Raw genomic sequence first — 24,567 nt, 5'->3', positions numbered from 1 at the left:
GAAATCTAGTTTAAAGTGGAATAGGATAGTGCTATTGTGCCTTAATCGAAGATTAAAACGCGAAATTATACGAATCTCGAAATAAAATACCCGTATCGGCCCGTTTTAAGGAATCCCGAGTCAATCCAAGCACGCCGCCTCAAATTGCCTATCCTCTTTGTGGCAGCCATATTTACAGAAACATATTTAAACTTCATGTTTAGGCTGATGGCTTTGCCAAAGCCTTAATAAATAAAAAAAAAAAAATAACTCAACTCTTTCATCATATGCCAGCGTATAGACGAAAGAATCAATTCCCTTTTTGACACAATATACTGACACTTCGTGGTTGTCACCTGCATCAGTTTCACGAACACGCTTCTTTCGGTTCTAGCACTTTGAACTCGATGAACGGGCATGGTCACTTTTTCCGCACGAATTACAGTGTTTCACACAATTGTCGCCCTGCATTATTTATTTATCTTGTACTTTCACTTGAATTTTTCATTTATTATTTATTTGTTTATAAAGCATTGGCTTCAGAGCCATCAGCTTAATGGTAACAAATAATGAAGAAACGCACAACGTAATATACATAAACTAAAAATTAATTCGTGTAAAAAATGTAACTACTCTGAATTCCGAGTTCTTAGGTTTTCGCGATTGTTATACATCCTTAAAAAAAGTTTGTTTGAAAAAACAAGTATACGCGATTTAAATCCGGAAAAATAGTTTCATTTACTCTGAATTCTTCATTAATACTATTTTTATTAATAATTTTGGCTTGGATACAAGTGCTTGGAGCCATGTCTTCGTTTAACTATGTTTCTGTAAATATGGCCGCCACAAAGAGGATAGGCAATTTGAGGCGGTGTGCTTGGATTGACTCGGGATTCCTTAGAACGGGCCGATACGGGTATTGTAGTTCGAGATTCGTATAATTTCGCGTTTTAATTTTCGACTAAGGCACAATAGCACTATCCTATTCCACTTTAAACTAGACTTCCCAAAATAATTGAAAGTCAAAATAAAAACGACACTTTTCCCTCCAAAAGGGCCAGAGCGAATCTCTTCATTAATATTACTTACAATTATATTAATATACATAAAATTAGGCGGCAAAAAATATTCTTTTGTACTGTTTAGGCACTGATTCAAGGTTTTCAGCCTCTTCTCAATCTCAAGAATAATAATAACTATTTATGGATACAATACGGCTTATTATTTTTCAGTAAATATACGTGGTCAATATGTTACCATAGTCCAATTAAGGTTTAAAATCGTACTTCATGAAACGGCCTCCGATACCAGTAAGCCAACTGTTAAAATAACAAGAAAGACGGCAAGAATTGTTGTGTGCGTTTCTATTTCCTTTCACAATATATAGATACGCGACAAACTAATCAAAAAACTTAAAAAAATGGCAGCAATGCAAACGTTTTTTACTCCGCCTTGAAAAAAAATAGTACACCTACCGTTTATGAATAGTAGGTATCTTTATGAAAAAAAATCTTTTTTTCTTCTTGTACAAACAAACCTAGAATACTTATGGCAAAAAACAAAATATGGCTCTTCTTAGCCAAAACAGCATATATTTTTTGAAGACACAAACGAAAATTGTAGAAACTTTGGCCAAGATTCGGCATTAGCCGTTTTATGTTTGGATTAAATTAGTTTTTTTTAATGTGATATCAATTTACGTGTTAGACTAAAGTACAGTGATTACGATTAAACCAATAAACATATAACATTGGAAAATGCATTAAAATACATTAACGAGATCCATAACGTCAAAAACGAACTTTCAAATATCTAATAACTAACATTGGTCGTAGATTGTGCAACACAGGCACAGAAAATTTTAATAGCCATAAGAACATACTAATTCATTAAACAACTACGTGAATTGTCTAATAATAATTCAGCTACCTTTCTTAAAGCTTGATATGTATTTACACTAGCAATAAGATCTATTATTTATTTCATGTAGTTGCCATATCTTGACACGCTAATGTAATCTACAAATTAATTATTGGGGAATGGGCAGTGTAAGTTACATGTGCACGGCTTCCGTTGGAGCCGTAGCAGTGGGCTCTTGTCATACGAATGATGAGAAGCCTGGTAAAGGTGCTCGAGACCGCGCCATATTGTTCATGACTATTTGACCACCGTTGAGACTGACTACAGCGCTCCCTTCTGGTTCCGAATCTGTGTAACTAGAGTAGTTCCTGACAGGTCGCTGCCGTTTCCATGATTGTCGCAGCGTGTCGTTAACGTTTGCGTAGTGATTGACGAATGAGTGCGGTTCGGATCTCACACTCTCGTTCTCACTCTCCGAATTCTGTAATTTGAACATTCGTGTTAAGTTTACTGCGATTTTTTAATACTTAACCTTTCGAACATTCGCAAAACAATATTTACATAGTCTCTGAATAAAATAATGTTGAACCAAATTTCATATCGCACACTGAGAATGATAGTGACATTATGCAAAATTTTGGGTTTTGAGTAATGAGCAATTAAAGTTCTGAAAATTGTGATAACTGCAATTTCTTACTCAGCGATGGTTTTTAAATGCAGTTTCCAGCTAAAATAAAAGGGAACCTACATAGTTTTAGAAGTATTATACGAATTTTCACCTAGCATAATAAAATAAAGGTATTTTTGAGAATCAAACAAAAATTTCGTTTAGTATATTCCTCATAATCTTTTCATGGAAATTAACATTTCTCATTATGCAATATCGTCGCAAACGATTCATAAAAACAAATTATGCCATGAAATTTACTTTAACTTCGAAAATAAAACGATAAATTATTCTATAACTGATCCACTAACCAGCGTGGATCTGACTCAGCAATCCTGTGTTATATGTCAATGCAAAACGACACTATCGAAAAAATGACGATATCCTACACGGTTCCTACACTAGTAACTAGTAAATTGTTTCACAACTCGGCGATCTCTGTCATTATCAAAAAAAATGTCAGTATCGCGCAGTCTCTTATACCCCGTTCCCCTTAAACAGCATAACATCATTACGTCATATAGCAAATTCTAGGCAAACGACGTAACATGGAGGTTTTTGCATTACGAAGTCCGTACTCTTAAATCCAAGACGACATTAAAAATATTAAAAAAATGTTTTTGCCTACGCATTCTCAGTGTGCGATATGTTGTGGGAGTTATGTTTTATTTTACGTTCCCTTTTTAGGTAAAGGTTTGTAGTTGCTTCGTTTAAAATGGTATTATGGTGTTTGTATTATACAAAGAGAAAATGTTCAGTAAGTACATGAATGAATAAATATGAAGATAAATAAATGAAAAGTAATAAATTGAGGGAAACAATATAACGTGAAAAATATTTACAAATTAAATGGTCTATCTAAATACTGAAGAAATGGATAAACCTTACTGTTTTAAGTGCTCAAAATACTCGGGATGGTATAGCGTGACGAAAAGAATTTTAGCGATAGCGAGTTTTCATTCCAATGATATTTACCGTCACGGAATCCGATCGGAGGTGATGAGGGAAAAAAAATAAGGTTGGAATTTAGTAACACGGAGCACGGGCGAATTTAGACTACGCTTATTTTAATGGTGATCACCTGGGAATCCGAGGAGCTCATTTCGGAGGGTTTCTCCGTTAAGGAGGAGTCGTCGGGGTTCTCGTCGTAGGCGCGCAGGCTTTCTTCGTCGCTGTGGTAGGCAACATTGGCGGGTGAGGGCCGTGGCGGGGACTTGCCCAGCGTTGGTGCATTTTTACCGCGGCGCAGTGTGCCCGTAGCGCTTACGAGCGCGCCCGCACTGGCAACGGAATTCTGTCGGGAGCGATACAGATCCATCGCCATCGACCCACGTTCGTCTGTCTCACCTGCTAACGATTCCTCCAACGTCTTTTGTGCTTCTTCTGAAAAAGTATCCAGTTTAATACAAACCTTATTACCAAGTTATTAGGTACGATTTTTCAAGTAATACCAGTCAAATACTCACTTTTATACTTATAACTCTTGCTTTTAACGCAGAGTATCGCGATGACCATTATAATAATAATAATTGAGGCCGCCGCGAGCGCTACCATGAACCAGGTACGTCGATAAAAAGGTCTGTACTGCAAATATCCATATTCAAGGTACAGTTTTGAGGGTGTTACGATGACTTTATCGCTATAGGCTGGGTTGCTAATCCCGTACATGTTATATGCAATTACTCTGAATGAATAAGCTGTCGAAGGTAAAAGACTTTGGTAAGATATAGTGAATCCTTCAAGCATTCCATTGCTGGTTCGAGTGACCGTCTCCCAGCGAGTATCATCTGAAAATTACAAGTTTTCATTTTGTATTATTGTTAATAATGTTGTGTCTAAGTAAGATGGACGGGTTTCACACAACCTATGTTTTGCGAGTAACGGAGAAGAAGGACGGTAGTGGGACAGTGCAGTCTAGCAATAAAAACTACTTCTTGTTATTTTAAGTGTTCTAAATAAAGGCTTACATTCTTGCCATGATTCCTTGGCTGCATGTAAATGAAAATATGTTAATATTATTCATCAAATAAAGCTTACTAATTAAGTAAGTTACGACTATAAGGAGTCGATATTGCGATTGTATGGAGAAATCGTCTTATGGTGGCATTTCACATGGCTATTGGTGTCTGCGTATTTGATATATTTGACAAACTATCACCATGTGTAGATAGCGTGAGTGGCAAAGTTATTGCCTGGTTTTGCCTATTCGACAAATCGATGCATTTCTCAAACTCGTATATAGTGATAAAATTTCTTATCAAGGTGTTAATTTGGATGCATGACTTTAAGAGTAGGTAAAAGTTAGTGTGTAAATATGAAGGAATTGTGATTTTTGCATTTCACTAACTTTGTGCTTTAACGTACATACGAGTTTGAGAAAGTAAGTCGACGAAATACACCAAAACACCAAACAAACCAGCACATAGTAAAGCTGGTAGGTTTAGCAAATAGACGAGTAAACCGTCCACACTATGGCCATATTCACTATTTTATCATATCGGTCCATAGATTTAGTATATAGGTACATCTATGTATCGGTCATATGTGTCAGTGTTTGCTTGTTGGTCTGTACGTCAAATATTTTTCCAAGTACATCAAACACCCAATAGCGAATATATCCATGTGAAGTCCCGCCATTAAAAGGACATTTTGTGGTTGCATACTTTGAAGACGCGATCAGTTGAAGATTCGTATTAATCTTAACATACGTTATTTTATACTGCTTTTAAACATAAATATTAATTACGCATTCAATATTTTGATTTAAAAAAAATCACATATTATTGTAGCGCCAATTTTATTTATATGTCATTCGTCTGTCGTAGTGAAAACCAGTGAAGAACTAACTACATTCACCTACAACTGTTACATTTAAATGTGTTAACAACAAAAGCTACCACATAATGATTAACTCTGTTCTACAGAGTAACATGTGTATTATAAAGTACATGGAAATACGAATGAAAGAAACAATGAATGTATCTGCGATTGAGCGTCATCTTCAACTTGGTCATTGTCCTTTCAGAATCAGCTGCACTGACTAAAACTGTATGCGAAGCGTGGTCGAAAAAGTTGTTTTATATTAAAAACCCAAAACCTTGCTCGATGCTTGGGGCCAGTGTTGGGCGTTAATCAATTAAATTTCAATCAATAATTCAATCAGATTAAAAAATCAATTCAATTGAAAGCAATTGCAATTAAATCAATTGCGACGCGTCGCAATTGATTTAATTGCAATTGATTTTAATTGCAATTGATTTCAATTGAATTGATTTTAATTGCAATTAAATTTGCAATTAAAATCAATTTCGGCCGGTCAGGGTCCCCGGTCCAACCGGGCCCCCCAACCGGGCCGCTCCAACCGGGCCCCCCAACCGCGGCCCCAAGCGGGGACTCCAACCGGGGTTTCCAAGCGGGGACCCCAACCGGGGCCCCCAAGCGGAAACCCCAACCGGGGACCTCAAGCGGGGACCACAAGCGGGGACCCCAACCGGGGCCCCCAAGCGGGGACCCCAACCGGGGCCCCCAAGCGGGGATTCCAACCGGGGCCCCCAAGCGGGGACCACAAGCAGGGACCCCAACCGGGGACCCCAACCGGTGCCCCCAAGCGGGGACCCCAAGCGGGGCTCCCAACCGGGCCCCCTAACCTGCCCCCAGCAGGCCCCCCAACCGGCCCCCTAACCTGCCCCCAGCAGGCCCCCACAACCAACGCCCTAACTCACCCCCATATGCCTTATAAATTTATCATAATTGTCAGTTTTAATTGTTAATTGTTAATCAAAAACATTGAAAAGATTGAAAATTGATTAATTGTTAATTGTAGATATTTGCGATTAACGATTGATCAATTGTTAGTTGCGAGAACCGCAATTAACAATTGATTAATTGTTAATTGCGGTTCTCGCAACTAACAATTGATCAATCGTTAATTGCTGTTTCGCAATTGACAATTAATCAATTGTCAATCTTTAATTGCCAGAACAATTAAATTTTGCTCAACACTGCTTGGGGCTAGGAATACATAGATCTACAAATTCATAAATAAGAACCCTTTTATTTGTGGAAACAGGTTGCGTAGAAGTTAATATGTATCGAAATAAGTATAGTTTCTATGTGTACGGTCTAACATTAGGCATAAAAAAATATTGTATGTATATTTACAAATTGTATCATTGTACATACCTTTCTTTCTAGCTTCAATATAATAACCAAGCAAAGATCCTTTTCCAGAGGCGGAGTTAGTCCATTTTAAATGCAAAGCAGCAGGGTCAGGAGTAAGGAGCAATTCTCTGGGGGCCCTGGGCGACCCAGGCTGCGGGCCTGTCCGTACACGGGCTTCGGCCGTGCCGCCTGGGCCGATCGTCACAGCGCGCACTGTGAAGCGGTATTCTACTTCTTCTTCTAGACTGCCTACAGCCAATCGTCGTTCTGTCACTTTTTGTTTTACTTGTTTGCTGAATCCTGTAATGGAAATAGAAAAATTAGTATACTTTAGTGAAACTTTTCATATGCCATCTTTGTGTGAAGCATTTCGAAAAATTTTTTTCGTCGTTTTAATTTTTTAAATAAGTTAAGTGTAACACCTAAACTTGTTTACAAGATTGGTTATCTTTTTAACAAAAATCAATAGGGAGGTCATCAATATTTTGGATTTAACATATTGAATAATTGGAAATGTCTTCAACCAGTTATGTCTAATATTGATGCAAACCACCCTATTTTTTCCACTATAGTTAAAAATTATTTAAATTTATTAGTTAAAATAGGGTGGTTTGCATCAATATTAAACATAACTGGTTGAAGACTGTACCACCTCAGTCAACCGTGACCATGGGACCTGTAAAGGGCCCGAAACGTAGGTTTGTTTGAAAAAACAAATATACGCGATTTAAATCCGGAAAAATAGTTTCATTTCCAATGTGAAACAATCGGGAAAACCTAAGAACTCGATATTCAATAATTGTGATACGAAGATAATTGAATATCATAATGTTTTACCATCATTTTTTTAAGAAATAACTCCATTAGTTTATAATTATTAATACAAAAGTTACACACAAACAAAAATTCCTTCGATCCGACTGGATATTATATAATGTTGAAATACGATGACATTTGTTGACTCTGAAGTTCAATCCAAGTGGGAAATAATATTAATAATGAGTGATAACTTACGTTCGTCCTGCTCAATGGTCTCATAAGTGACAAGATAGTATTGTATCAGTCCGTTACATCTGTGAGGTGCCTCCCAGGAGACCACGAGGCTGTTCATGGTGATGTCGATGAAGGTTATGTTGCGCGGCGCCGACGGAAGTCCTTGGTGAGTACGGACTAGGATTGCTGTGGACCGGGGGCCATCGCCTGCGGGGTTGAAGGCTAGGACCTAGGCGTAAGAGAAATATTATTTATTTTAATTATTAATACAAAGATCGAACACTCAGAAAAAAATCCTTCGATCCGGCCGGTTTCGAACCGATGTCTTCTAGCAAACCGTGCCAGACGCTATGGGAACTAAGCCACGGAACGAACCAGCGGACCTCACGAATTATTCTATGTATTTGTCGAATCTTTGTATCTGGTTTTTAACGACTTTTTTTATTATTTATTTGTTGTCATTGTGGCGTTATTGTTGCTAGTTTCCGAACACTACAGATGGATTAACTGGCTGTAATGTTCAAGTGAATGACCATGAGTCCCACCTAATGTTCGGTAATTTTCCGAAAAATTTCAAATAGCGGAAATTTTTCATGAAAAAAAAAAAAAATATAATTCGCACTCATATCATGTTCTACATTTAGTTATTTACATTTCTTTACAATTATTTATTTTCATCTAATCTAATTGAATTATGGCATCCACCTTTATTTTGCATGCTGTTCTTAAAGCTGAATAGGATTAAGTTCTAATTAAATTTTACCAGCAACATTTATAATGTACCATAACCTATTCGAAGCGAATAAATGAATTTGAATTTTAGATACATATATATTAAGGTTTTATTTAGCATGAATTATAAAATAAAATTGTATAAACATTTAATGTAATTATTATATTATTTACATTAAATGTAATTTTCGAAGCCGTATTTTGCGTATTTTCAATAATTCTCTTACCAGTTTCTTCAACTTTAGTGTCACTGTCAAATGTGGAAAAATATCTACAATATTCGTAAAAATGTGATTTTTCAAAATGGAAATTTTTCCATGAATTAACACTAGTCCCACCTATTACGGACCGATCCCATTATCTCAAGTCTGAACACTTAGAGTAGACAACGTCGTTACTGAACTAAAACCCAAAGGTTAACGCTAACCTGAATGCGGTACTGTGTGAATTTATCCAGAAACACAAGCGAGTGAGAAGTGGCAGTTGCTGGTACCACTTCGATCTCTTCCTCGATGCGCCGACCTGGCTCCGGTTCTTCTGCTGACTCCGTCATTAAGTAGAAGACCTGTGTATATTATTTACATTGTTTATGTTAGAAAAAGTTGAGTGCGAACTTAATTTCGGTCGAAAGATGATAAAAAAAAATTGGTCAGTATAGATTTTTATGGGTTTCAGTGCAAGCTGTATTATTTATTACCTTGTATCCAAGGAGATCGCCATTTTGTTGCGCCAGTAACGGTGGCTGCCACTTCAATGTTACTTCCGTGGGGGACAGAGGCTCTGCGGTGACGTCACGCGGTGGCGCCGTGGGCACAGCCTCCCCCACCCACACGACGGCGGGCGTGCCGCTTGGCCCCGCACCTTGCGAGTTCACTGCGCACACGCCGATTTCGTAGTTGCGGTCCAAGGCTAAGTCGGTTAGTACTACCTCTTCACTCTGTAATTGGATTGTTTCCATAAGTCAACTGGGGTTTTATGAATCCTGAACAGTTTTTTTTGTTTGAAAAGCGATGTATAAGTTCGTGGCAACAAAATTTATTGTGTGTATTCTTATATGAAATAAGGATTATTTCAAATAGTTGTAATTATATTAAAATCTACTTTAAAACTTTACATTTATGATGTAATAATAGCGTTAGGATTTATATATAAATAAAGCCTATTGATTACTCAGACAACTATAGTTGTACTTTTAACTTTGCGTATATAATCATCATCATCGATTCCAACGGAAGAGATAAGAGACTATAGACGTCCACCTATTGCCTGACCTACCTCAATCACTTCCTCTACTTGCATACCAGTCTTTGCATATACGTTCGTCAATTTCGGGTACTTTAGTTTACCCAACATTACATACGTAGCTCTGATTCCAAAGTAATTAGCTAAATCAATAGTGTTATGGAAATCGGAAACAACAACGGTACCACAAACACCTAGACCCGAGACAATATAGAAAAGTTAGTACCTACCTCACGTTAGTAACGTTAAGTAACGAAGTAAAAGTTAAGTAAAGTTAGTAACGACCTCAGATATGGCGACAACATGAAAATCGTTGTGCAAGCCACTCGACCACAGACGCCGTTAAACCCAAAATTGACGAAGTTTACTATTTTTAATACATACCTTGATACCAGACACTTCTTGCTTCATAGTCTGCTGTAGCGGCGTGGGGAAGTCTGTCAAAGGCTGATAAAACACTCTATATCCTCCCGTGCGCGTGTCGCCACTCCAGTACTGCTCGCCTAATGGGGTCCATTGGACGCGGACGCTGCTTGGTGTTATGGGAACAACGTGAAGTCCTTCCACGGCTTTGCTGGGTGCTGCAAAGGAATAATTTTAATATGGACAATTAGGTTAGGTTAATATTTTCGTCACAAATACCGTTACAGTTTCTTTATTTTACAGGATCGGAGATAGTAAGTGTTATAAATTACATGTGAAATCGTAATTATTTATCTCCGACACTTAACTTGTAGGGAAGGTGAGCACAAAAATGATATAATGAATATTTTTTGTTTATGTTATTCATTCTACATCAATGCTTAAATTCAGGATACATAAGAAAATTTCAATATAATTATTTATTTCTTTTAACCGACTTCAAAAAAAGGAGGAGGTTCTCAATTCGACAGTATTTTTTTGTATGTTACGCGATTATTTGAATTGCGATCCGATTTTGATGAATCTTTTATTCTTGGAAAGAGGGTACTTCAGTATTAGTCCCATTTATAATTGAAGAAAATATTCTACCTCTAAGGGTGGCAAACTAGAGTATGAATCCGGTTTCGCGCACTTTCCGGTAACCGATTTCAATAAAACCTGGCAGAAAATAGATGCAATTTCAAGAACTTTTGGGGTCGGTTTGTTTGTTCTGTTATAATTTCTGCTTTTGAAGGGCATAAATTAAAATTATTCTTATTTACCTGCAGGCAAAGTGCGGACAGTCTCGGTAGCGTTGCTATATGCACTAGGTCCAATATCATTGGTCGCTCGAATCCTGAACTGGTACGCCGTGTATGGCTTGAGATTCTCCACTGTGTACGATGTCGCGAATGGGTCTACACGCTCGGGTATCGTGTGCCAGACACCACTGTCTTCTTTTTGCTGAACTGTGTAATATCTGTATAGTAAAAAGTTATATGCTTATTTTTTATTTATGTTACATAAATAGCACTAACGGAATTATCGTATCACAGATAATTTCAATAACAATTCTTGACATCCAAACAGGAATTTCTACCTATTTTAACATAATTTGTATTTGTATTTTAAACTTACATTCAAATAATCTTTTTTCACTTCTCATGCTCCTAAAGTTTGTATTTATGCTGGGCGTAGGCTGCACAAAATAGGATTTTATGCTCTAGTGCATAAAATAGGATTTTATGCACTAGTGCATAAAATTAAATTATCGTTTAAGACCGAGGCAATGACGCCTGCGCCAACAGCCACGCACACTAGAAATTTATAAAATAAAGTACAAGTAAATCCTGTAACTTTGGAGGCATCTCAAGTTCATAATAAAATACAAAGTAATACACTGAATATGCCAGGAAAAACCATCATATTAAATATGTCTAATTGTAGTAATTTTACATTCAATTTTAATTAAATAATCGTTTATTTGTAATATTGTTGTTTTCATTTCCTTCGCAATTTAATTCGCAAATTCGCAATCGAAGTTAAAAGCAGAGTTTATAACTCGTTCATAAAACCCATTTTACCCTCGACTTAAGTATCCACTCTCGCGTTTTATGCACTTGTTGTACTATCTACTATTTCATAGGTAAGCAAATTAGACTTGAAATCGTTACATTAATTAAACTATACTACTCAATCGTAAGACAGATACCCCTGAGAAAAATTAGTAAAAATCTTTAGGGGGTTGCTCTTTGTAAATAAACATTTGCATATATCTTTATCATTTGCAATATTTATTTCAAATTGATATATAGATCAACAAAACCTGCAAGAGTTAAACGGGTCACTACCATTCGTTTTTTGTCATCCAAGACGGCTGCAATAGTGTTAAGCCTCGTGGGAAAAATGGGAAATTTTGAGTATCAACCATAATCTTAATATTGAAGCCTATAAATGAATTTATGGCTGTGAAAACGACTGTCAAGTAACAGCTAGTTTATTTATTCCTCGTATTAATGTTTAACTATTTTTCAAATTACTATTCTTCTAAACATAAATTATGTTCTTTTATAAGTGAACTACGACTCTAGTGTAAGAATGTTAATTACTTTCTTTGTAGCATATAACACGAAGGTTTTTTAAATAAAGTAAATACCTGAGTGGAGCGTATCCATCGTCACCAGGAGTCCATGAAAATGTAATATGATGTGGCTGCAGACTGGAGCGCTGCACGTTGGGCTTAGCAGGTGGTGCGGGCAGCGCGCGGTTCACAGTCGTGAGTACTAGGGCTCGAGCCGTGCCGCCCCAACCGAGACGTGTTTGCGCCGTTACGGTGAACAGGTAGTAACGCTCTGTTAGAAGCTCTGTTGCCCTATAACATGGTATACATTTGCATTTGATGATTTACGTACAGGTCAAATAAGTAAGAAAAGTTATATTTTACCAATGACATGTTACAGAATTTTAATTTGAGAAATAACTTTTTCGACTGACAACGCAAACATTGTTGTGTTGTGAATATGTTACGATTTGTTACGTTTTTAACAATATTTTAATGTCGATTTTGTATAGTTATGTTGGTTTTTGTAAATTTTTGATATGTTCTTAATCATTAGGGGTTATGGCAGAATGTCAGCAAGGATTATGTAGTACATAGTCCTATGTAACATGAGCCGTTGGATCCTGGAAAACGGCGAAGTCCTAAACATGGATTGGGTGGTGGACTATGGCTTAAACCCTCTCTTTAGAGGAGATCCGTGAGTTACATTGTGTGATTTTTTTATCTGGGACAGTATGGGAAATCCATAACCATAGGACATATAGAGAAACTGTCTTAGAAGCTATTAACTGGGTCTTTTTTTGTGAAAACTTTGATGTAGTCAAAAGTTCTTAAATTTCCTGTATATACTTAAAAAACACATTGTAAATAGGTACGTAGGCTTCAATCCCTATGTTGATATTGCACGAAGCTAAAGATTCCACATTTATATGGCGTGCGGTTCTGAAGTGGAATTCCCCGCCTGCAGACATATTCCCTGAACTGTATAACTTGGGCCTTTTCAAGGCGGAAATGAATAGGCATTATTCTTTAGGGGTATGTACATGTTCCATTGTCGACCTCATCGTACCTTTCCATCAGGTGAGTTGGAGGCCAAATGTGTACTTATCATACCTTAAAAAAACAAAGGTATTCAATACCTTCGTAAACGTAGTATAAATACTTACCTAAAAGTCCTGTCTGACGGCAAAAACTCTCTTGAAAAGACATGTTGACTAGTATTATTTAAGTGATAAGTCACTTTATAGGCCAGGATTTCCCCGTTGGGGTCTTCTGGGACGTCCCAAATTATACGCGCCGTGGTAAACGTCACGTCTGGGAAGGACACGTTAGACGGCGGACCGGGAGCTGTAGAAATAAAAGACATTATAATATGTTCCTTTCAATTTAATACGTAAATTGGTTGTTGGTTAATTAAACTTATTTTTAGGTTGGCTGGTTTTGACAAAAGATATTTAGCGATTTTAACTAACTTGTAAGTCTTGCGGTATCAACCAGGGTTGTTTCGAATATCAACATCTGCATCCGCGGATGTGGATAATTCACATAAGAAAAATATCCGCATTCGTATCTTGCTGATATTCATTACGGATATTTGCGTCGTAGTAGTTGCGTAGAAATAGACTATAAGCCGAAAAATAACTCAGCCGTTGTTCTTTGATAAAATTCCATTTTGCACAAAATAATAAAACTTATTGCAATATTAAACAGAAAGTTTTTTCATTTACTTTCAATAAGTGCCTTGAACATACACATAGACAACCGCAAATTACACCCACTCATGAGAGAAATAAATGTAGGCCGTGCAAATATTTCTCCCGGCCCGAGAATCATAGGGACCTCTGCGTGGCAGACCAGCATGGTAACCGTTCGGTTACGGCTTCCGTGACTGGTGAAATCATATAGCTTACAAAAAATCAGCATCTGTTGATGTGAAAATAAACTGTATCACCAACAACTCTAGTACCACCAACAAACAGTTTCTGATTTTCTGTTTTATTCAACAATTTACAAACGAGATTAGTTTTGATTAGATAGTCTTTCAACTAAAATTTTTAAAGTTTCGTTGAAGTTTCATACTTACTATCCTCATAAGTCCTCACAGTAACCGGGGGGTCACTTAAAGCTCCGTCTCCTAACCTCGTGTAGCCTAGCACTTGAATCTGATACACCACATACTTCCTCAGCTCAGTCAATGTAATAGTATGAGTTTGATTCGAAGGTATGGCTTGACATTCGATCTTTTGGTGTTCGGGTCGTGGTGGTGGGACGACGGCTGCGTAACAGACTTTGTAGCCTTCTATTAATCCGTTTTGATCCTGTACTGGAATGTCGCCCCAAAGAACCACAACTGTTGTGGATGATGTGGCGTTAGCGGAGACGTTTGTTGGACCGCGTGATGGAACTGGAAGAGAATAAATTGTTATACAAGTAAATACATTTTTTAAGTAATTTCTCAACAAATAAAAAATAATGTATTTCGCAAATGAAACCACAGACGTAACTCAAAATTGATGGAATTGAAAAAATACGATTTGAAAATTAAATGAATGTATCTTAATGCGAATCATTGAGATTATTTTTATATTATTAGTTAGTTCTGCCGCCGTTACGTCGTAAATAACTTAGGGGCACTGCCACTGCGCCCGTCATCCTGAGCCACAAGTTGAAACGTCTCGTGTGCTGTATTTTCACTAGCACCCTTCTGAATTGGAACGCAGTATTGCTCATATTACTGCTTGGTGGCAGTACTTCCCTGGACCAACTCTTTCACAAGGAGCTCTACTGCTACTAGAGTTCTTTGTGAAAGAGCTTACTATTTATTAATCTGCTGCGAATAGCAATGTTAAGACTAGGATGATGTGTGTGTTAGTTCTTTTTTAATATGGCAGACTGTAGCAGAAGACGCTGTAAAACACTTCGTTATTTTACTGGGCCAGAGGTTTTTAAACGAGTGTGTAATGGAATATATAACAACAAATAATCTATTTTCAATTTGTATAACAACATTTGATATAATTTCTAAGGATATAATCACTCACTGTATATAATCTACAAAATGTATAACAACAAAAGGCATAACTTCAATGTGTATAAAAAACTTTCAATATAACAAACATTAGACATAATGATAAGATGGCATAGTGAACAAACAAGTACTACCAGTATAATGTATTAAATAATATAACAATATTTCGTTTTACGATTTCTTGAAGAGTTAAATGTACAATCTCAAAATATAATTGTTTTGTATAGTTTTATATGTATTAAAAATTAAGGAGAATATTTAATTGCATATTCTAACCAGTGTTGGGCGTTAATCAATTAAATTTCAATCAATAATTCAATCAGATTAAAAAATCAATTCAATTGAAATCAATTCATCAATTGATTTTAATTGCAATTGATTTCAATTGAATTGATTTTAATTGCAATTAAATTTGCAATTTCCTGTGGGCCTGTCGGGGGGCCCGTCGGGGGGCCAGTTGTTGGCCTGGCTGGGGGGTCGGTTTGGGGTCCGGCTGGGGGCCCGGTTGTGGGGCCGGTTGGGGCCCCGGACGGGGGGCCTGTTGGGATCCGGTTGGGGGCCCCCCCGACCGGATCCCAACAGGGCCCCCCAACCGGATCCCAACAGGACCCCAGCAGGGCCACAAACCGGCCCCCCACCCGGGCCCCCATAACCAACGCCCTAACTCACCCCAATATGCCCTATAAATTTATCATAATTGTCAGTTTTAATTGTTAATCAAAAACATTGAAAATATTGAAAATTGATTAATTGTTAATTGTAGGTATTTGCGATTCACGATTGATCAATTGTTAGTTGCGAGAACCGCAATTAACAATTAATCAATTGTTAATTGCGGTTCTCGCAACTAACAATTGATCAATCGTTAATTGCTGTTTCGCAATTGACAATTAATTAATTGTCAATCTTTAATTGCCAGAACAATTAAATTTTGCCCAACACTGATTCTAACCTAACCTAAACCCACAGGAGGAGGTCGAGTCAACTAGGAAATGCAAACAAATTCAGTTCTGGCACTTGCCGGCCGCTGCCGCGACACTCTCGCTGCGCTCGCTCGGCTCGTGTAGTTTTGTCATATACTAACCTAACCTAAACTCACAGGAGGAGGTCAAACAATTGCAACTAAACACCACTGGAATTAATATTAATAATACATTATACTCAGTGAATGTTATATCTGAAGTGTTTATATAAAATGAACATTATGCCATCGGTATATTAGATTGAAAGTTGTTATATCAATCTTTATTATAGAGTGACCAGTGACCTTTATATCATGCAATAATATGTCAAATATCTGTATACCATAAATTAATTATATCTGTTGAGCGTTATATCGACTAAAAATATGTCATTTGTTGTTATATATTACGAATCGCACTCGTTTTAAAAACGTGTAATGACAATGTGTAATGCACTTAATTTATTTATAAATCTGATGAGATAAATAAACGATTGTTATTACGATTATCTTTTTAAAACTTTTAAACAAATGTAGCAAATATTCACCCGCTTCTCTAGTCCGTTCCGTAGCCATAGGGCTCTCCTCACTTGTCCCGACCTCATTAATGGCGGTCATCTGTATCTCGTACACCGACCATTCTTCCAAGTTCGACAACACGTGAGAATTAGCCGTGTGATCTTCTATAATACTGAACAACGTGTCGTTGGTGCCGCTCCTTTTGTACGTTATGTTGTATCCTTTGGGGTTGCCGTACCATTCGCTTTGCTGAAGTGGCTGTGACACAATACCAAATATTTATAAACATATATTACATAGTATGGTTGTGATAAAATTTATTAATACTCATATGCGGTAATTTTTTTATTGATTCCTACAAAATCAAAATAATCTTTATTTCATAGGTAAGCATTATTACAATTGAAATCGTCAAATTGGTTAAACTCTACCGCTCATTCGTAAGAGATTCCGCTAAGAAGAAAAGAAACTCTAAGGGTTGCTTTTTGTAAATAACATTTGTACACTTCAACATTTAAAACATATTTTTTGTTTTCAAACATCAGAGATCGAGGCTATCTGAATCTTTCAAACATCAGAGATCGAGAGTACCATGAGCTAAACGGGTTACTACCACAGATTTTTGTCGTCCATTTACGCAGAGGTTGTATAATAACTTTTAGTATAAAGTTTTTGTTTGACTATAGTTTTAAACCTCGTGAATGGCCAATTTTATATATCAACCGGAATCTTGTTATAGAAGCGTATACGTTGCCCCTTAAATGAATTTGTGACTGTGAAGACGACTATCAAGAACAGCTAGTTTATTTTTATTCCTCGTATTATTAATTTATTTATTAATGCTGCATGTACAATTTGTGTAAAATTGATCTTTATAACTATCACAGCGACAGTACATGAACCCTGTTAGGGCATTGCAATTTAACATTTGAATTTATAATAACTTATATTATTAACAAGACACTAAGTACAATAGGTACATGATTTAAAAATTAAAATAAATAGTATGAACAATTCAACATTAATTCTAGGTCATTATACTTAATTAGGAATTTTATTTTAATTTACATAGATTAGATAGTAAAATACTTATTAATAATTAAAATAGATGTCTTTATTATTAAAAAAATCATTTACTGAATAATAACATTTTACAATTAGGATTTTTTTAGTTTAGTAAAGAAAAAAATATGTTTTTGTTCATCTTTAATCAGCAGAGGTATTTGATTATATATTTTAACTGCCCTATAGGACGGGCTATTTCTAAATAATTCCAATCTTGGTTTCGGAAGTATCAATACGTCATTGCGGCGAGAATTTGATGTGATTTTATAATCGGCTAAATTACGTCTCCCAAACATTACAACGTCGAATATATTATAAGCAGGGAACGGTTAAAACTTTGTTCTTTTTGAAAGATGGCTTGCAACTGATTCTTCGGCCTATATTAACCAGAATATGCAGACACTGCTTTTGCAAGATGTTATTGTTGTCACTATTTTTCATAAAGAAATTATATCATAAGCTTGTAATGGTGGGCACCATTCTTCATGATTATAATAACTAACGTAATCGACGTTATTAACCAAATTGAGTTATTAACGTATCTGGGATCAGCGAAACGAGATCTACAACCCCCTCTAATCGGTTTTTTATGTCTTATTTAGTTTCAGTTGTATTAGAAAAACATAATTTTGTCATAGATGGCGCTACGACTAAAAAGTCGTTGAAAAACCAAAAACAAAGACACGACGCAAGCACATAGAAAAATTCGTGAGGTTCGCTGGTTCGTTCCGTGGCTTAGTTGGTATAGCGTCTGACACGGTAAGCTAGAAGACGTCGTTTCGAATCTGGCCGGATCGAAGGAATTTTTTTTTGAGTGTTCGATCTTAATTAATAATTATAACAAACTAGTGGAGTAATTTCACAAAAAATAATTGAATATCAATTCAATAAAAATTTAAAATATAATTTAGGTGCCAATGAAATGCAAATGCGTTAGTTATAACAAAGCAGGGCAGAATTTTTATCGATGTTTTTCAACCGACACATGCACAGATAGATTACCTTATGGAACAAAGTCATCGCCTTGTGACACTTGCGATGCTAAAGAAGTGTCCTTTATGTCACAATTAATTTATTTATAGAAACATGTCGTATAGAAGGGGACAGTAACAAAATTCACAGTACAAATGAGATCTGCTTACAAAGGGTGGTGAGCTGAGAACATGGTAGGTAACATGAGAATATGGTGAGTTGAGAATTTTCTATAGTTGTAGAAATATTATTTGCACTGATGAATGTTTTCTTTTGTAATACCAAGTGACCGGACGAACAAGTCGTGCGCCTGATGGTAAGCGACACACGCCTATCCATAACAGTTGCAATGCCACTCAGAGCTTTTAATCGCAAAGATTTTAGTGGCACTGCCACTATGCCCGTCACCCTGAGATATAACTTGACAAGTCCCATGCGCCTGTAATTTACCCCAACACCCTTACCCTTCCAAACTGGAAGGCAATAATGCTAGCAATACTGCTTGGCGTCAGAAATAGGTAAAGTGGTAGTCTTCCTTGGAGGAACTCTTTCACAAGGATTTTTGCTGCCACTAAAATTATTATTATTATTATCATGATGTTTTTATTATCATGGCACAGGTGGCGTTATGGCAAAAAAAACTGTTTAAACCCAATATCTATGCAGGCACACAGAGAAATGCACAAGACTTGCTTATTATTCAAAAAAAAGTGTGTGCGTATCCTAGCTAACTTAAAAACAACTGAAAGTTATAAATCACAGTTTAAGCCTTTGAAAATATCGACTTTGCCGGCGATTTATGTCTTAGAACTATGCAAATTTGTAAGACACCACCCTGAACTATATTTAAAAGAAGGAGACCAATCTTGACGCTACCCGTCCCGGTATAAAAATAATTTAATCAGACAGCCATCCAAATTAAAATTTGTGTCTTCTAGTTTACATGAAATGGCCATTCAAATACATAATAAATTACCTAATGACATAAAAAACGAAGAGAACAACTACAAATTCATTAAACTACTAAGAAAAAAATTAATTGACAAATGCGATTTACAATTCAAGAATATTTTGAAGATAAACTATTTTACAATAAAATTGAAATCAACTATTATACAAATACACTATTTAATCTTACTTTGACTATTTGTAATAATTTCTATGTTTTTAATTTATCTAATTAAAAACATTTTTTTTCATCAAAAACATTTAGAATGTACTTAAAAATGTACAATGCTGTGCCCTAACAGGGTTCATGTTTGATACTGTATGTACTAATTTAAGACCTATATAACAACATGTATACAATAAAACATTTGAATTTGAAATATTGCAAGATCTGCTGACTCGATATGTGGTTCAGTTGGTAAGAGCGGCAGCCACGATGAAGCAACAGACAGTGGTTCCAGTCCAGTCGGTTCGAAGAAATTTTTCTTCGTATTTGTTCGTTTTTTGTATCAATAATAATAATAAACTAGTGGAGTATTTTCACAAAAATATGTAAGTATTATATTGCAATAGAAGAATGTGTTTATAATTTATACTTACAATCCATCTAACCCTCAAATTTGTTGCACTAACAGCCCTCACAGTGACGTTTCTCGGTGGGTGCTGCGGCGGCGCTTGTATTGTCTGGAATTCCTTACACGGCTCCGAGGGTGGCGAGGATCCGACCACGTTCGTTGCGATCAAACGCAGTCGGTACGTTGTAAATGGCACTAGGCCGGTCACGTGAATGGATTGAGCCTCCGGAGCGTTAATTTTATATATTGTTACCCATGACGAATTGCGAGCTGTTTGAGCCTGCAATAGAGAGGGAATGAATAACAATCTTCCTAGGGCGTTTATGATAATTGGATATTAAAGTACTTTGTTTATTCAAATAAACCAATGTTTCGGGCCATTTACAGGTTCCATGGTCACTGTTGAAACGTTGGTTTGTTCCAAAAACAAATATATGCGATTTAGATGAATACACTAGGGAAACCCTGCATCGTGGATGCCGTGGACGGACACACACATAGACAACTGCAAATTACACCCAAACTGACGAGAGAAATAAATGTAGGCCATACAAATATTTCTCCCGGCCCGAGAATCGAACCCAGGACTTCTGCTTGGCAGACCAACATGGTAATCGTTCGACCACAGAGGCAGTACAAAAAATAATTTTAAATATTTTTAGTGTGTAACAATCGCGAAACCCTTAAGAACTCGATACTCTTGTGATAAGTTAAAAGTGTCCGTTAGTACATTTTGAAAATAAATTTTTGCATTCATTCAATGCCTCCAGTGAAAAATGGAATAAGACGAGTTATGCCCTTTTGTTTTATTGCACCATTGGCTTCAGCGTGTTTGGTTACATAACATATCAAAAGGACGCCTCTCTAGCAGTCTCCTAACGTCGTTTTTTTTATTGCACTAAGGGCATAACTCACTGTTCCTAAAGGCATAATTTTAGTTATCGGGCATTTTTTAGGTGTCTAAAGGTATAAGTGCTCTCAACTCCAAAAATAAGTGCACGTTTTAACGAATAACTGCAGATGTATTTTTACATAGAGACACTTTTCGTATTGTTCCACAATGACGGGGAAAAAAAGTTGGACGCAGTTACGGGAATAAGTCGTTTTATGTCTTAAAGTTTGTTAACACAAGTCGTGTTATTAGCGTTAAGCACTCATAAACAAGGACGCAACTCGAAAAAAAACTTAAAAAAATATAGAAAACATGACGGAATTTTTTAGCAATACCCATCAAACGAAAGCTTAGATGTATAAATACCTAAAGTTAGAAGTCATAAAAAGTACTAATAATAAATGCGAACAACCAATAATCAACAAAAGTATGGTTTTTTGCCTCTCCTGAAAAGTGTCGATTTTGAGTTATTCCCTTTTTCATATACATCTAAGTTAAACGAAACGATCTGTCACAATATTGAAAACTTTCTGTAGAAGTCATGTAACAAAACGCACAATAAGTTCCAAAAAAAATCACTAACCTGCACAATCCATTCTGATATAGACGAATTTCCATCAAAACCTGGTGTGAACTGTAGTAATACCGAAAAGGCGTCTATGTTTGACAGCGCGAGGTTTCTTGGGGCGTCTGGAAGAACCGGCTCCACACCGGACTGAATGGTAGCTGACCTAGGTGGGCCTTCGCCTACTGCTGTCAGTGCACGTAGCCAGAACTTGTAGTGGGTACTTGCCTGTTATATAGTGATAGGACAATGTATAAAAGCTACCACGATAGCATTATGGACTGATTAAACTAGAGCTTTTAAGAATTAAAAGCTGTCGTTGAAGCTTCTGGTGATCAGAGAACGGGCAGCTATTTCTGAGAAAGAATAAGCTTAGCCATTCAAACCCCTTTGGATATATGGCATAATATTGCCAGTGTCATAGGCACGATGTTCCAGGGCGCGGACCTCGATGCAATTTTATAATAGTAATTTTAGAATTCAATGAACATTAAGGCTGTTGTGCACTAGAGGTTATTGTACCCAATGGCAAGAAGTATAAGTTCATTGAGCGGTATTTGTATTTTACCTATTAATTAATCGTAACATTGTTACATTGATGCACACATACAGTTTTATGTAACAATTAGTTTATTATGTAACTTATTATTGTAAATAACTTGAATTAGTATTTACAAACAATGTTGTTTTTATATGAGGCGGCAGCATGTTAGCAACACAAAAATTGTCATAACTGTCATGTTATAATATGTAATGTGTGTGCTCCGTATACCTATTAAAATATTTAAATCAGTACAAAATATCATTAAAGTCTACATTAAATTACAGTCCACGCTCCTAACAAAGGCGAAGAATTACCATAATGTTTTCCTTTTTCTTTTTTTTTTTTCGTTTTTTTATTACCTAAATGGCTAATACCGGTGTACAGTCAAGCTAAAACTTTGTACATGTTTTAAAAAAAAATAGGTGTATGAAAAACTTACTCAAATTAATAACTAGTTGCAGTAAATGTAGTTAAATTTCTATATTCTTTTCTTCTAATATTAAGTATATTTTAAAGTGTTACTTTCTTTATTTAATACTATGTAACATAATATACATTAAGCATTTCATGTATCAAAGATGCAAAATTAATTTAAGTGTTTATACATAAACAATCAACGGTTTAAAATGTAAATGAAATTTCGGCCATTCATTTTAATATATTGTTTGTTAAAATATTTATGGCTAACACTGGGATTTGAAGATCAAGAGCCAATTAATGATAAATTTAAACTTCATCAGACTTTTCATCGATTTAAACAGATAATCGAAATTTGTAGAACAGAATTATGGCCTCATTAATGAGTGTAAAAAGTTTTAAAATTTTTTTCTCTTTGAAAAACATCCTATATTTAGCAATTCTATCTTGGTTTCCGATTCACAAGTTCATAGACTCCATAAAATGAAAGTTTCCTACGCTGGCAAGTGTTAATCACGTCGAATAACTTCGAACGTTAATTACTTTGCACTCGATGTTACAACTCCGAGAGACTAGAGACTACAATACCACCATTATAACCTAATCTCTGAAAGGTGACCTATTTTTTAACCAAGCTATTTAATCATTAATTAATGAATATAGGCACACGTACCTGTAAGTGTTCTACTTTCACACTGGTTATGTTAGGCGGTAAAACCTCTTCTTTCAATGTTTCTGCGTTGTCTTTTATTTCGTAGGACAGCTTGTATCCTATTAGGATGCCGTTAGGTTTTTTAGGTGGAGACCATGACACTCTCACTGCTCTGTCCGATATGTCGTCAAATTGTAGACTTGATACTTCATCTGGGACTGTGGAATAAGTATTGAATTTTTGTATTGAACGTAATAATTGCCAGACAATTATACTGATTATCTGGTCTGAATATAGAAAACTCCCTATGCCATGACAACAACAGCAAGCAAGTATTTATCACAGTACACATACAAGAAAAAATAACTTTAAAATATTTCATAACCTTACAAGTGTGATTAATATTTAAAACTAGACCTTTTTAGTTCCCTACACTATTGTCTGATACTTAATTCTATGTGTAATATAGTTTGTATTTCTTTTTTAATGTGTTGAGATGAATAAACGATTTTTTTTAGTATTATGCGATGAAAAAAATCTGACGCCTACAATGTGAATGAATATTTAATACTACGTGGGGCGCACTATAAGTTTCCGGAATGAATAAGAAAAAAATACTATATATGGTCAGAAATGAATTTATTGTTTCTCAAAATATTCTCCGTTAGCGTTAATGCACTTTTTCATACGAATGAACCAATTTTGGAAACATTTATGCTACTCCTCCGTGATAATCTCTAATACTTTTCATACTCTTCGACAGTGTCTTCAGGTTATGAAACCGCGTAACTGGTTCTTAATTTTTGGAAATAAATAAAAGTCACAAGGTACCCGGTCGGGACTGTACGCGAGAAGGCCCATAAGGTGAACGTTGTTCACCTTCAAAAATTCATTTGTCTGTCTGGCCGTGTGAGAACTGGCATTATCGTGGTGCAAGATGATACGGCGTTTATGGTTATTTTTATGGGGTTTGTCAATAACTTCCGGCAAAAAAATGGTCGTGTACCAATTACTACTCACGGTACAACGATTCTCCAAAGCAACAGTAGCCACATGTCCAGTTTTATTAAAAAAAGAAGCAATCATCCGCTTAAAGGCACTTTGTACGCGCGCCACTTTGGTTGGTTTCGGCTCATCTCGAAAGGCCCATACGCTCGATTGCAGCTTTGTTTTGGGATCGTAACTATAAATCCATATTCCATGGATCCACCGAGAGCACAGCTTTTTCACACCCAAATGTTTGTGTAGTATTGATTGTATTTGACTCATGCCTATGCCTAAAAATGCCCGAATCCCATGGTATGTCACATGCCTGTTTTGACCATACGGCGCTC

At 36.2% G+C, this 24,567-nt stretch overlaps 1 protein-coding gene across 3 annotated transcripts in view; it reads right to left on the bottom strand.

The window, feature by feature from the left end:
* Nucleotides 1–1,430: 1,430 nt before the first annotated feature.
* The window catches only part of LOC113237147 (protein sidekick), a 63,572-nt gene continuing 40,435 nt past the window's right edge, over nucleotides 1,431–24,567 (bottom strand). Inside the window, exons 13-29 of one of the 3 annotated variants that reach the window (XM_026473446.1) lie at nucleotides 23,255–23,451; nucleotides 21,639–21,848; nucleotides 20,189–20,443; nucleotides 16,633–16,861; nucleotides 14,179–14,499; nucleotides 13,262–13,442; nucleotides 12,192–12,407; nucleotides 10,819–11,015; nucleotides 10,019–10,215; nucleotides 9,090–9,329; nucleotides 8,820–8,957; nucleotides 7,682–7,889; nucleotides 6,689–6,967; nucleotides 4,474–4,494; nucleotides 3,973–4,293; nucleotides 3,588–3,889; nucleotides 1,431–2,320 (exon numbers count right to left, since the gene is read on the bottom strand). In XM_026473446.1, the coding sequence (XP_026329231.1) occupies nucleotides 2,078–2,320; nucleotides 3,588–3,889; nucleotides 3,973–4,293; nucleotides 4,474–4,494; nucleotides 6,689–6,967; nucleotides 7,682–7,889; nucleotides 8,820–8,957; nucleotides 9,090–9,329; nucleotides 10,019–10,215; nucleotides 10,819–11,015; nucleotides 12,192–12,407; nucleotides 13,262–13,442; nucleotides 14,179–14,499; nucleotides 16,633–16,861; nucleotides 20,189–20,443; nucleotides 21,639–21,848; nucleotides 23,255–23,451 (3,755 nt within the window). In that variant the 3' untranslated portion in view covers nucleotides 1,431–2,077. The remainder of the gene's footprint in view (nucleotides 2,321–3,587; nucleotides 3,890–3,972; nucleotides 4,294–4,473; nucleotides 4,495–6,688; nucleotides 6,968–7,681; nucleotides 7,890–8,819; nucleotides 8,958–9,089; nucleotides 9,330–10,018; nucleotides 10,216–10,818; nucleotides 11,016–12,191; nucleotides 12,408–13,261; nucleotides 13,443–14,178; nucleotides 14,500–16,632; nucleotides 16,862–20,188; nucleotides 20,444–21,638; nucleotides 21,849–23,254; nucleotides 23,452–24,567) is intronic. The other 2 variants (XM_026473449.1, XM_026473448.1) reach the window with 2 other exon arrangements.

The sequence above is a fragment of the Hyposmocoma kahamanoa genome, unplaced genomic scaffold, assembly GCF_003589595.1.
Source record: "Hyposmocoma kahamanoa isolate Upper Pololo Valley unplaced genomic scaffold, ASM358959v1 93, whole genome shotgun sequence".
Taxonomy (NCBI): domain Eukaryota; kingdom Metazoa; phylum Arthropoda; class Insecta; order Lepidoptera; family Cosmopterigidae; genus Hyposmocoma; species Hyposmocoma kahamanoa.
The sequence above is the reverse complement of the archived record's forward strand: the minus strand, read 5'-3'. Positions and strand labels throughout refer to the sequence as shown.